Here is a 12,468-nt window from a genome sequence, read left to right as displayed (position 1 = left end):
GAATCAAGGTTAGAGATCAGATCTTCACAGGTGTTCAGGAGAGCAGTTTCCGTGCCTCTGGACTAATGGTCATGGAGACAACCAACAGATTCATTGTGGAGAGTAAGATGGGAGATGCCCAGCTTTTCCAAGAGTTTGGGAGAGGGAAATGTTCCAGTGGAAAAAGAATGATTACAGAAATCGGCCAAGGCTGGAGCAAGGGTGTCAATGTGGTCCTTGATGGTTCTGGAGGAGCAGGCGAGCACCTGTTTCGACAACGCTTTCATAGATGGAACTTGTCTAGAAACCTTGTCAGGTGTTAGAGAGAAAGAGGAGAAAGTAGGAGTTAAGGGAGAGATGGCCAAAGGAGACAGAGAGAGGAAGGGGGAGAGGAAGGGGGGATAGTGGACAGGATGTCCTGAGTTTTAGTGGAGAAGCAAGAGGCCAAAACCGTACAGAGGGCCTGTTGAGGGAACAGGAGAGGTAGAGACCACAACAGGATTGGCCAGTTCCTCACAGATTTTAAAGAGTTTGGCTGTATTGATAGAGGCTGCAGAGATACAGGCTTGAATGTGTGCTCTCTTCTTCATTTTGGTACAACCAGTCTTGGGTTGTCTAAATGTGGCCTGGCATGCTTCACTGTAATGTCATTGTGTGTCTACACTGGTCTGCATTGTGCAGCCAGTTGGACATGTTTTCATTTTGGCATGGCATTTTTAATAGCAAAGTATTAATGTTCATGTCCACTATTGGTGACTTGGATGTATTGGATTGGCGTTACCCTACAAAACAATAGCAAACAATGTTGTTTGTTAGCCAATTTTTCTCAGAAAGTGTGCTGTATATTGCATTAAAATACATATTTATATCTTTCTCCTAGTGCAGTGTGCGGCATAACCCTTCTGCAGCACGTTTGTGCGCATTGCGCAAGCGTGTTAATCTAGTCCGGCCCAGATTGTGGCGCGGTACGTGATTTGTTGCCGAGTTAGGGGGGCCCTCAGTATGCCTCACAGGGGGGGCCCAGATCTAGTGTTACGCCACTGGTGTGTGGGCAAATAACCAAACAGCTACAAGCTATGTGTCCCTCCTCACAGGTCATTTCTTCCTATCTGTACCCTGATGCAATAGCCCAAACTAAAAAGGCATATGAAAGCAAAAATGTATGAGTAAATACCATTGTATATCTGGTTGTAGCACACCATCAAAATGGGCGTTTACACATGAACATGGATCACTGACTCACAGCTGGATGCACTTTGGTGTGCACAGGTTCCTGCAGCTGTTTCCCCTGCGTCATGTCTGCGCTGTTGGAATCCAGGTGCATGGGTAAGCAGAACGCTGACGCAGGTCTGCTCTGACCCCTAGCGGGGTGTCAAAGCTCCGACAGCATGACCATTTCTATCGCTTCTTTTACAGTTGGACTTCTCAAAAGTGTGGGGTTGTGGGTGAAAATAGCATTTCCGTGACGAGCCCTTTATGGCCAATCACTGCAAATATGAAAACAAGAATGGAGACCGCCCTCAAACGGTAAAATAGGTTATACAATATCTCATGTAAAAGTAATACAACTCTCATGGACTCCAGGTGGGCAAGGAGCTGAACCCAGACCCCTTACCACATAGATGAATTTGTCCAGTGCACATCTCGGCATGGGGACCTCACCAACACTAGATGTGTACTGGTGGGGCTGACTGATGGTTACTTGCCCTTCATGTCTCCCTTGCTTCATTTGGGATCCGAGAAATGTTTGCTGTTTTCATGTGACAATAACGGTCCAATATATCATAATTGCACATTCCTTGAAACATCAATGACTACTATGACTCAAGCCCAACGCAGAACCAATTGCTTCGGCTGTTGTTGACATGTGGTCATCAATCTGTCATTTCAGACTCATGAACAGGTGGGGAAAAGTCAATGAATTCGGAGGTTGAGTTTTGTTAGCAGCCAGATTTTAGCACATTTCACGAACAATTTGCAAGTTGCAATACCCGTTGTGTGTCCCACATTGTTTACATTCTAGCTGAGGGCCCCGTGGATGATAAGTCAACTGGTGTCTCGCATTGATTACCACTTTCCCAAAAACTCTGCTGAATTCGGAATAAACACTTCTGCCTTTTTACCATAGAAATATGTCAAGTGCTGTGTCATGAGTTCATGTCTTGCACGAGCATGGGGTCATTGTGTGTCTTCTTTAATTGTTCTGGACAATCTTTGAGCTTTTATTTTCCTCTGTGAGGCTCAGCAAAGAGAATGGCCCTTTGGGAATGCACCACGCTATCTGCCACACCTTACCCTGCAGACTTGGGAATAATGTTTGGAAAGAGGCTGTGCGATCATCTGATGGGTTTAACCTCACCCTATCATTCTGTCCCGGATCCCTCCTCGGAGGAATCCATCTTTACAGCTGCAGACCAGAATGAGCTTTTCATTGCCTTTGCAGGTTGGTGCCATTCTGTACTAAAAACAAAATGCCACTAATGACAGCCAAGTGAATGGTCTCTGTCTAGTCCCAAATTCCACATCCGCCTTCTGATGACTCCGTCGGTCAATTAAGAACAGGTTTTTTCAGGAAAATGCATTAACATCGCATACACAATTATACATCACCATGGTTTCTCTGAGTCCACAGATACAACAATATGCATGGTAGACTCGAATGCAAGTCTTTCTTGAGATTCCTTAAAACCTGCTCTTGTCTAAATCCTACTAAATAGGCATTGCAATGAAGCTTATTATGCGTAGAACATTATAGCACATACAGTGTATCTATGCATATACAGTGTGTCTATGCATAATCAACATATGTGCACAAAGGACACAATGTGTATTCTTACCAAAGTGCATTCTGCAAAGCTGAGTCAATTGAGTCAATTCAGGAGGGGAGGGGGAAGTCCTTGCATGCTATATGTGTTTTTCCAGTTACAGCGATTCTCTCTCTTCAGACTTCATCTTAACTATGTGAGAACAAAAATTAGATTAAAAAAGACCATTTGAAAGCTGGTTCGATAGCACAGCAAGTAGAGCGCTCGCTCGCTTTGACCTCCGTGCAGAGCCTGCCGATGCAGCTTTGAGTCCCGGCATGGCCAAACTCAGCCTTTCATCCTTCCGAGGTCGATAAATGAGAACCAGACACTGTGTGTAATAATAAGCAGCGCTCAGATACCTGAGGTTTCGTAGTGCTATATAAATGCCTAATTATTATTATTAACACTGCCAATGGAAATCCTTCTGGCTGATGACTTCGCATCTGTCAGTATTGAAACCTATTTGCTGAACTTGCATTGCACACTGCACCAAGACAGTATGTATTCCAAAGGGTGCGTTCTTTGCAATGATACTAGATCATAACTTTCATGAAATAGGGGATTTTCTGTTGTAAAATGACCCCTTAAGCCATAGGTGTATTAGTATTCCCCCAATCACTCTCAATCTGTGTTGTGTTCTAGAACTCTCTGGCGGTTCTTTACCTCAGAAGAACTATATTCTGCCAAAGGAGTCCTAGTTGCGAACTTGTATTCCATGGATGTACTGCAATTATTCATTATGGATTCACTTTGTAATCCCATGATTTCTGTGCGTCGCAAACAATCTACACCACTAACATCTGCACCCACCAGTCCACCATGAAATGACCAGGAGTAGCCAACCAGCAATACGGCCTTAAACACTGCATACCTCTAAAAGCATAATTCCACATTATGCCTAACCATTCTAAATACTTTAAACACTTCCTTCACGGTAAAGGCTTACCAGCTGAGTACAACAGAACCGACAACCCTCCCCGGCCGGTAAACAGAATGTTTGACAGATTCTCAAAGGCATCCACACGTGGGCATTGTTGCACGTGGGAAATGGAGCCAGCCCCAGCTTTCTTAAACAGTGTCCAAAAGTACTTACTCAGAATAGCGCCTTAAGATTTGCTACCATACTTTTAACCAGAGAGGATATTCATGCACAGCTCCTACAGGGAAATGTGAGGACTGCACAACATTTCTCTCTGACAAAAACGTTGTTCCCCTTTATCCCCTTTGTCCCCAAGTCTTTCTTACAGGGGATTTTAAAGTGTCACCATGGGTCACAGAGAGCGGTAACATTCCCTCCAAATCCCCCTAAAACCTTAAATCTCTCACCTTTCCCAAGGGAGTGGGCAAGGTGGCACGCATAATATAAAAACATGGCACCCAGGTTCCATGTGATAATATCGCAGCAAAAATATTGTCATACAAAAATGTCGCCATATTTTTGTGGCGATATTACCCCAATGAACCTGCGGGGGACACCCCCACAACCCCCATATATTTTAAAAAAGGAGCGGGTGACAACCCCGCAACTCCCCCATCCATTTACCCCATAATTTAGCCCCACCAAAAATATCGCCTATGGCCATTCCTGATGACCATATGTACGGCGATATTTTTGGTGGGGATAATACTACCTGATACCGGCACCCATGACTTGGGAACCAGCAGAAATGCATTGGCAATTCACAAAATACGCAGGAACATAAGCAAAATGCAATAGTACACAGCCAGGGGCGGTGCTACCATTAGGCAAGTTAGGCGCTAACCTGTAATGTGAAATTGTTAGACCGAAGGCAATAACCACATATACATTTTTTGTATACATATATTTATTATTCTCTCTCACGAGTCACCTCGACTACTTGAAGATGGCACTCTGAGAGCCGTATTCTGCAGCAGGCACCATGAGGTTCAGGTCGGATGTGGGCATGGCGCTTTGCCGTGCACACGGCCTCAAGCAGCAGCTGTACATTAGCACCGCACGTGTCCTCACAAGGCTTGTGCAAGTGTTCTTCTTTTGGACCGTCCTTGGCCCGCTCTGCCCCTGCACTAGCTGCAGCATGCCACTGTGGGCCGTGAAAGAGACTCAGACACGAGCACAGACAGCCGAGGTGCCCTATTGTTTTGTAATTGTTGTTCTGCCTCTTCGGGTGCAATAGCCAAACTGGGATAGAGAAACAGCAAATTGGAGCTGGTGGAACTTCATGGATTGCAGGCTGACAGTGCTAATTTCCAGCCTATTCGATGCTGCTTACGTTCCGTTGGCATTAACCAAGTCCAAAACCCCAGGACTCACTTTAGTTTCATTGAGAGGGTGCAGCATGCAGCACTAGTAAAACAACGCAGCACAATGGAGTTACTTACCTTTAGCCCATATCTATGATTGGGTGAGTTAGTGTGAGGGAGATTGTTATTGTTGTACATACATCCTCCCTCCGCTCCAATTCCCCACAATCCTTCAATGACTGAGCAAATCTTTCCTCTGCTTTAGGCCCTGTGTGAATGAGTCTTCTCGCTCTCAGGGCTCAACTTCCCTACCGCACACCCAGACAAGGCTGTCAACGTGTACAGTTTTTTCGGTGTAGCTGCACTGGCAGATGATGTTGTAACTATCACTCAGCTGGTTTAGTTTACACACTCGGCTGTTTGATTGCAGTTTCCCTGGGGGCATTAAGTCCTAATAATTTTGAATTCATTCGCTTTGGAATTGACTGCAGAGGTGCTGATGTGCTTTTATCTTAATATCTCAGAGCGGCTTATATGGCTAAATGAAGGGGCAGGACCAATATCATTTTATTTAACCTATGTAGCCTCAAAATTACACATGAATGAGCTGGCTTAGTGCACACATAATGAAGAGTGAAATGAAAAATCCTAATGAACTTCAATATCAAGTGATATGTTAGTAGGACACACCCAAACTGCGCCACCGAAGTTTGGTCTACTCCAAAAAACAATGACCTTAGGCACTGTGATTGCAGATAGCAAAAACGTTTTATTTCTTCATTCTTTCATGTTTTCATTTTTTCATTGCCCCTTTAGTTGTTAACACGTGTTTCGGCCTCTCAAGGGCCTTTGTCAAAACAGAACTTGTTTGGGCAGATTACATCATTGTGTTCGAAATGTGCTCTGATGATTCTCGGGTTAATCCCTGTTACTGCTCTGCGGACCAGATTCCTCAATATCAAGTGAGGAGCAATTCTATTGGGCCACAGACATTTTACAAAAAGCACAGCAAGCCAATGACACGTCTTGAAGTGCAAACCATCCCATATGCTTAGTCCTCTGCACTGCATCTCTTTCCAAGAGCTGCCCCATTGGCACATGGATTCCTGGCTGCATCGGGACCTCGCTGATCAGATCGTGTTCACTTCGCTTTTTAAAAACAACTGTCCAGTCACTCACTTATCCTGAATTCTTATGAATGGTGTTGGCATTTTATTCAACACTCTACATCATAATTCACCCTTTTGACTTTCCCCTTCAGCATTGCAGAGTGCTGACTTTATCTGCAAGCAATCTTCAGAAAGGTAATGGGCCTCACTACGAGGTAGGAGGTAGCCATGGTGCTATTAGCACCATGGCTACCCCCTTACTGCTTACCGGGTCCGGGTTCTCGGAATGGGTACTTACCGGGTCATTCCAACCTTGGAGGAACCGGTAAATCCCCATTCTGAGAACTATTCCCCATTCCCATTTGAGCCCCCATAGGGCTCAATGGGAATGGGGAAGTAGCTAATAACGGTACCGCCATTTGCGGTACTGTTATTAGCTCTGAATCCCTTAGCGGGTCCTGTCCTTAACGCCTGGTCAGACCAGGCGTTAAGGAAGGGACCCGCTAAGGGACCTTGGAATATGGAGGTAAGGGATTACCGGCACCGGCACCCTTACCGGTGCCGGTAATCCCTTACCTCCTACCTCATAATGAGGCCCAATGACTTGATAGCAGTTGTAAATCAAATCCTAATAAAACAAAAATGTCATAACCAAGTGTGCCTTGATGTGTTTGCCTGCATTCATTTCCTGGTAAAACAAGCTTTAGCAAAGCCAACAACGTAACTATTTTTAGACACAACATAGCATTTGCCTTAAATGAGAAGTGCACTTGCTTAGTCGAGATTACTGATGTTTCTCTTGAGTTAATCTTCGGAGAGGGTTTTCTCTGACAAATGGTTCATGAAAGCATCCAGTGCAATGCTGGACTGACCTACAGGGAACTCTTTCAATGTGTTGATCCTCAATCTTAACAAATGTTACATGAAAGTTTTGTGCTATTATTTTCTAATACTTAATAGGACAAATGTGCTTTAAAATTCAGTAGACTAATGTGTCTAAATGTTATTGTTCGAGAACCCCCCAGCCCCTATTTAAAGGGGTTTACCTTGTTTCTACAGTGCAATATGGGACCCCTATGAAAAACATGTCCACGGCCACTTTTAATTCCCAGCACATCCCTGGTCCAGTGTTTCCTAAAATTCTGAAACTGCTGCACTATTAGAACTTGGGGAGAGAAAATCAAACTTGTCAGAGAATGGCCAAAAACAGCTTGAAAATATGATTTACTATACAAATGCTGGCACTCATATACATAAGCATTATGGTTTTCTTTGGGCAACATAAGCACGAGAGCCAAAGTGTCAGCATGGAAATCTATTATTATTGTGACCGCCTGCCTGATATTCTTTCGGCACAAGCAGAATGATAAAGGAGGTCAACCCTGGCATATATTGTCGTGGCTGTACTCATAATATACTTTGGGCATAAGTAGCATTAGTGAATTAGGCTGTGGTGGCATTATGTTTGTTGGGTGCACACACAGTAAGATAAGGGGGCAGCACTTGCATGTATCATTTTGACTGGCCTCATGATATTCTTTGGGCACTAGCAACATAAAGGGCTAAAACTGGCCTATGTTGTTGTAACTGTGATATGCTCTGTGCAAAAGTAGCATGACAGAGGAGAATCAATATTGGCATATATAGTTGTGACTGGCATCATAATATTTTTTGGCTATTAACAGGATGTGTTTTACAATGTCAATGATGGCAAATATTGTCGAGACAGTTCTGATGATATTTGCTGTGCACAAAACGTATGAAAACATTTTATATGTTGCCAGTGCTGACATTTACTGTGGCAAGGAACATGGCTTGGATGGCCAGCATAAAAATGTGTTGCAAAATGATCCTGTGCAGTTTGGGCAACCTGGATTATATTGAAATATTTCATGTGACCACCAAAGAACTGATGGTAAATTCTATGGCTTTTCACAGACTTCTTCTTGAGATGGCTCGCGGTGTCGCTTGAGATGACACAGCCTTGAATGTAATACAGGTGGTTTTCAAGATGATCCAAGCTTCCATAAGCAGCCAGTGTCACGCACTGAAGGTGGGGGAGATATTTCTAATAACAGCAATCAGTCTCACTGCAGAGTGTCCTACTGCTTGTAGTTGCAGGAGGGCTGAGGCAAGGGCACCTGAGAGAAGCATATTCCCTCCATCCAGGCGCGACAGTCCTGGTCCTAGGGATTGGACTACAGTCCTAATGTCAGGGTGTGGCAACAAGAATCCCATTGATTTGGCACTCAGGCATAGTATCAGCATGGACCCTTTGAGATTCATGCTTGATAGCCACAATTGGATGAGTGGGTTCCTCGTTCTGTTGCAGAGGTCCATAGAGTCCAATTTCCAGTTTTGGTGGAGCCACATTTCACTGCACATTGCCAGCAAATTGATGTACCAATATGACGATGTCCTTTTGGAGAGATGCTAGAGGCTCTGTGTATTGATTAAAGATCACTGGTGAAAGGATGGATCCCTGAGGGACTACACATGTGAACAGCATCAATGTGACAGCTAGTTTAAGTAGTGTTGTGTCGTCAATGGTGCTGGACGCTGCAAAGAGGACAAGTAGGAGCAAGTGGCAGGAATCCCCTAGTCAACAAAATGCAATGTGTTATCGAGAACCTGAATAATTGCTGTTTTGCTGATGCATCTGGGTATTAACACTGATTGGTAGCCCTGTGGCAGCCAATATTGATGTATTTGGTTTTTGTTGTTGCAATTGTAATGCAATGATTTGTTCAATACTTTATGTACAAGTTACAGTCTTACAGCTTCCACCCTGCCCTGGAGCCGCACCCTTGCATGGTAGTGGCCTGTCACTGTGACAGACCTTCTGTCCCCACCACGGGTCAGAGACTCTACTCTGCTTTCATTAAGTCGGTAGAGACCGAGGAGAGGCAGAGGACATGTCTGTTCACGCCATGTCACAGCAGGATAATGCACCAGCTAGAAACATGTTTTGTTGCTAATGGAAGGAATTCACAACAATTATCTCACAGCATTTTCAATAAGATATCGACCACTCTTAAAAGTAGTTGATCTTCTAACTAATGGCTCACGCAATCTTGTCCTTTTTTTAATTTTAACCCAGCAACTTCAATCTTCCTCTATGCGCATCATTGCAATTTTCCTTTTGCATTTCCACATAGACTTACATTAGATGGGAAATTGGTTACTCTGTCAATACTTAGATTCTTATGCCATTATTGTCTTTTTAGGAGTGCTGTTTCGTTCATGACCAGTACATAGTTTCTGATCTTTACTTTCTGTTGCCTGCCACAAGATGATCCCAGGCAGTGTATTTAACGAGTAAATTACTTGATGTTTTAACACATTCCCCTGTAATATGAAGGTGCGAAAGTTCCTAAATTGAGGTGTCTGTTAACTAGAATAATTATGAACTAGCCAGCTTACAGCTGGGCATCTTAGCAACGCTTTAAAAAAGGTAGTCATCTGGCCATTTAAAAGTTATTATTTTTGGGGTGCTGTTGAACAGCAGTGAGAATGGAGGCCATTGCTCCTGACAGAATTAAAATGAAATGAGAACACGTTAGTGACTATGGGCAGTCCTGCAGAAATGCACGACCTGTCGCCAAATCCCTTCCGGAGTAAGGACTAAGAAGTGCTTCATTTGCTCTTTCATTTTGATATGTCCTTCTAGGTGCATGGGAAGGAACACATTGGCATTGTGTGAGTGACCGGATGTGTCTTTTGACCGCCTTTTCTCTCCATCTGCATCCTTTTGCAAGGCTTGATTGCCTACCTGGGGGAAGCTTGTTGTTGATGCTGCTTTGTCTGGACATGAAGTTTGATGGTGCTGGTGGAGGCTCACCACCTCCTATGGGCCCCAGAATAAACTCCTGGTGACCAACATGCCAGTTTAAGTTACCCTGTGATTTTCCCAAGTGCTAAATCTGTGTTCGGGGGAGAGCTTGGGGAGGTGGCGTGCCAAGTCTGTGTTTCGCTAAATTCAGATCTTTTCTAGAGACTCACTGTCTCATCCTCTTTGTATATTTGAGGACATGTGTTAGTGGTTACCATGCAATGGTTTGATCTCAAAATGAGGAAAAGCTATTTAAAGTTTCTTTTCTGCATCCCATACTCCTACAGGTGCTGGATAGGGGGGGAACAAACACATTTCTCATAAGGGATGTTAAAAAGGGGCATTATTCAAGTTATCCCTACTAGTTCCGACATGTACTATTCATATAATCAACAGCAACAAATAACCTGAAAGATAATGTCCCCAAATTTCTCACTGTGAGCTCAGAAAATGCCAGCGATAGAAAACACCCCTCCCAAAACCTATAAACATGGCCAGATTACCTCATTCGAGCACCTTACAGGCTGCACCATAGCCTATTGCCTTTCCATCCATGATGTAATGTATTGTCTACACTAGATCAAACTAATTTACACCCTAAAATAGCCAGCATTGCCTCCAGTTTGAATTGAGCAGCTTAAAAGCCTAACCTTCCAGACATTTCAGTGAAAGGGGATTCCAAACCGGATTCACTACAGGGCAAATGGCTGCCCCACCCCCCCGAGACAGTACCTGCTGTATTTGAATGTTTTAATCTCAATAAAAGGTAAGAGTTGCCTTCATGCTTTGTTCACTGCTCGCTTATCTTTGGTTCTCTTTGTCTTGCAGGTGGGTTTCTAATTCCCTACCTCATCATGTTGGTTGTAGAGGGGATGCCGCTGATGTACCTGGAGCTGGCAGTGGGGCAGCACATGCGGCAAGGCAGCTACGGCTCATGGAAGTCGATAAGCCCGTACCTCAGCGGGGTTGGTATGTTACCCTCTTTCTTGTAATGGCAGATTGCTCTGCTCTGATTTGCATAACTCCTTCTTTATGGGTTTCCAACCGGATCATGCTTAGTGTCATGCAGAGGTACTCCTCAAATGATGTTGCTTAAAGTTTTTAAATAATGTTAAAATAATTTATTTTCTAAGAAGAAGTCGTCTAGAGAGAAAAAAGCAACCTAAATGCACAAGATGACTGTGAAAATGTATTCACTCTAGCATATATTGGGGTGAAACTGTAAACAAATAATTCAGAACATTAAATTAAGCTTGGTAACATCACTGATCATTTCCTTACTTCGCTTCACAATCTTCCCACTCACCCCCAGAGAAACTCTCTGGACTTTGTTGTCCTTGACTCCTCACTGGCCATCTAATCTCGCTATTGACTCCTCGCCTTCTGACCACTCCGTCCGCAAGTTCACATTCTCTGTTTCTTACTCAAACTATCTTCCTATGAGCCCCACAATTTCTAAATGTAAATTCAGACCTGACTCCTTGGCCCCCTACCAAGCAGAAGACAGGTCCTCCATGCGTGCTCGTCCCCCTCCCCATGCTTCCTCAGCTGTGCAGGTCTTCTCTGGCATTCCCTTGCACTCTGCTCCTCTTTCGACCACCACTATCCCTCTTGTTCCTACAACTCTTCCACCACAGCCTGCAAACCTGTCCCCCTAGATTGGCCTTCTCAAAACGGGCATGCAATGCCACCTTCACAAGTGCTGTAAGGATGGGCCCCCATTCTCCTTGCTTACAAGAATGCTCTTCTCTCCTTCACTGCTATTTCTGCTGCTAAATTGTCCTACTTCACCAATCTAATCTCTAGTATTTGTTGTTACCCTGTAAACTCTGCTCCACTTTTCAAAACATTCTCACGTCTCCTTGCCATTGGACCATCTACTACTGCCTATCTGCCAATGACTTGACGCAGTACTTACCTTCTAAAATGGTAATCATTTGAGACACCCTTACCACTCTCCTGCCCTCCCCTGCTTCCTTCTACCCTGCCACCTCTCTCTACCATCACCTTCTTATGCTCCTTCCTCCCAACTTATCCTATTCCATTCTGAACACTGCCAACCCTTCATGCACTCCAACTGACCCGGTCACCCCACTAATGATCAAGGTGCTTGTACCTGTCAACTTCTCTTAACTCTTCTTCCTCTTACACTGCTTTCTATTCTTTGACATCTTTACATCCTGATTCAAGGTAGCAGGCATCCCGCCTTTCCTTAAGATGCCCTGGGCTGACCATAATAATGCTGCCAACTATCAGCCTGTATCGCTCTTCCTCAGATAATCTGAAATCCGTGTACTCGTCATTATTATGATCGCCTCCTACCTCCTAACAACCTATGCATCACATTCCAATCTGGTTTTCCCAACTGCCACTCAACAGAATTATCTCTCACCCATGTGTCTAACTCCTATACCTATATTCTAGTGGACCTCTTTGATACCTTTGATACAGATGACCACTCCTCTCTCCTTTTGGACCATCGCTGAACTTGGAATGCAGCACACCAATCTTGATGGGG

The 12,468-nt window shown here is 44.2% G+C and overlaps 1 protein-coding gene across 1 annotated transcript in view; it reads left to right on the top strand.

Moving 5' to 3' along the window:
- The window catches only part of SLC6A20 (solute carrier family 6 member 20), a 531,874-nt gene that overhangs the window by 95,506 nt on the left and 423,900 nt on the right, over positions 1-12,468 (top strand). Inside the window, exon 2 of the mRNA XM_069613357.1 lies at positions 10,779-10,919. Within this exon, the coding sequence (XP_069469458.1) occupies positions 10,779-10,919 (141 nt within the window). The remainder of the gene's footprint in view (positions 1-10,778; positions 10,920-12,468) is intronic.

Source organism: Ambystoma mexicanum, chromosome 5p, assembly GCF_040938575.1.
Source record: "Ambystoma mexicanum isolate Mex_15411 chromosome 5p, UKY_AmexF1_1, whole genome shotgun sequence".
NCBI lineage: Eukaryota > Metazoa > Chordata > Amphibia > Caudata > Ambystomatidae > Ambystoma > Ambystoma mexicanum.
The sequence above is the reverse complement of the archived record's forward strand: the minus strand, read 5'-3'. Positions and strand labels throughout refer to the sequence as shown.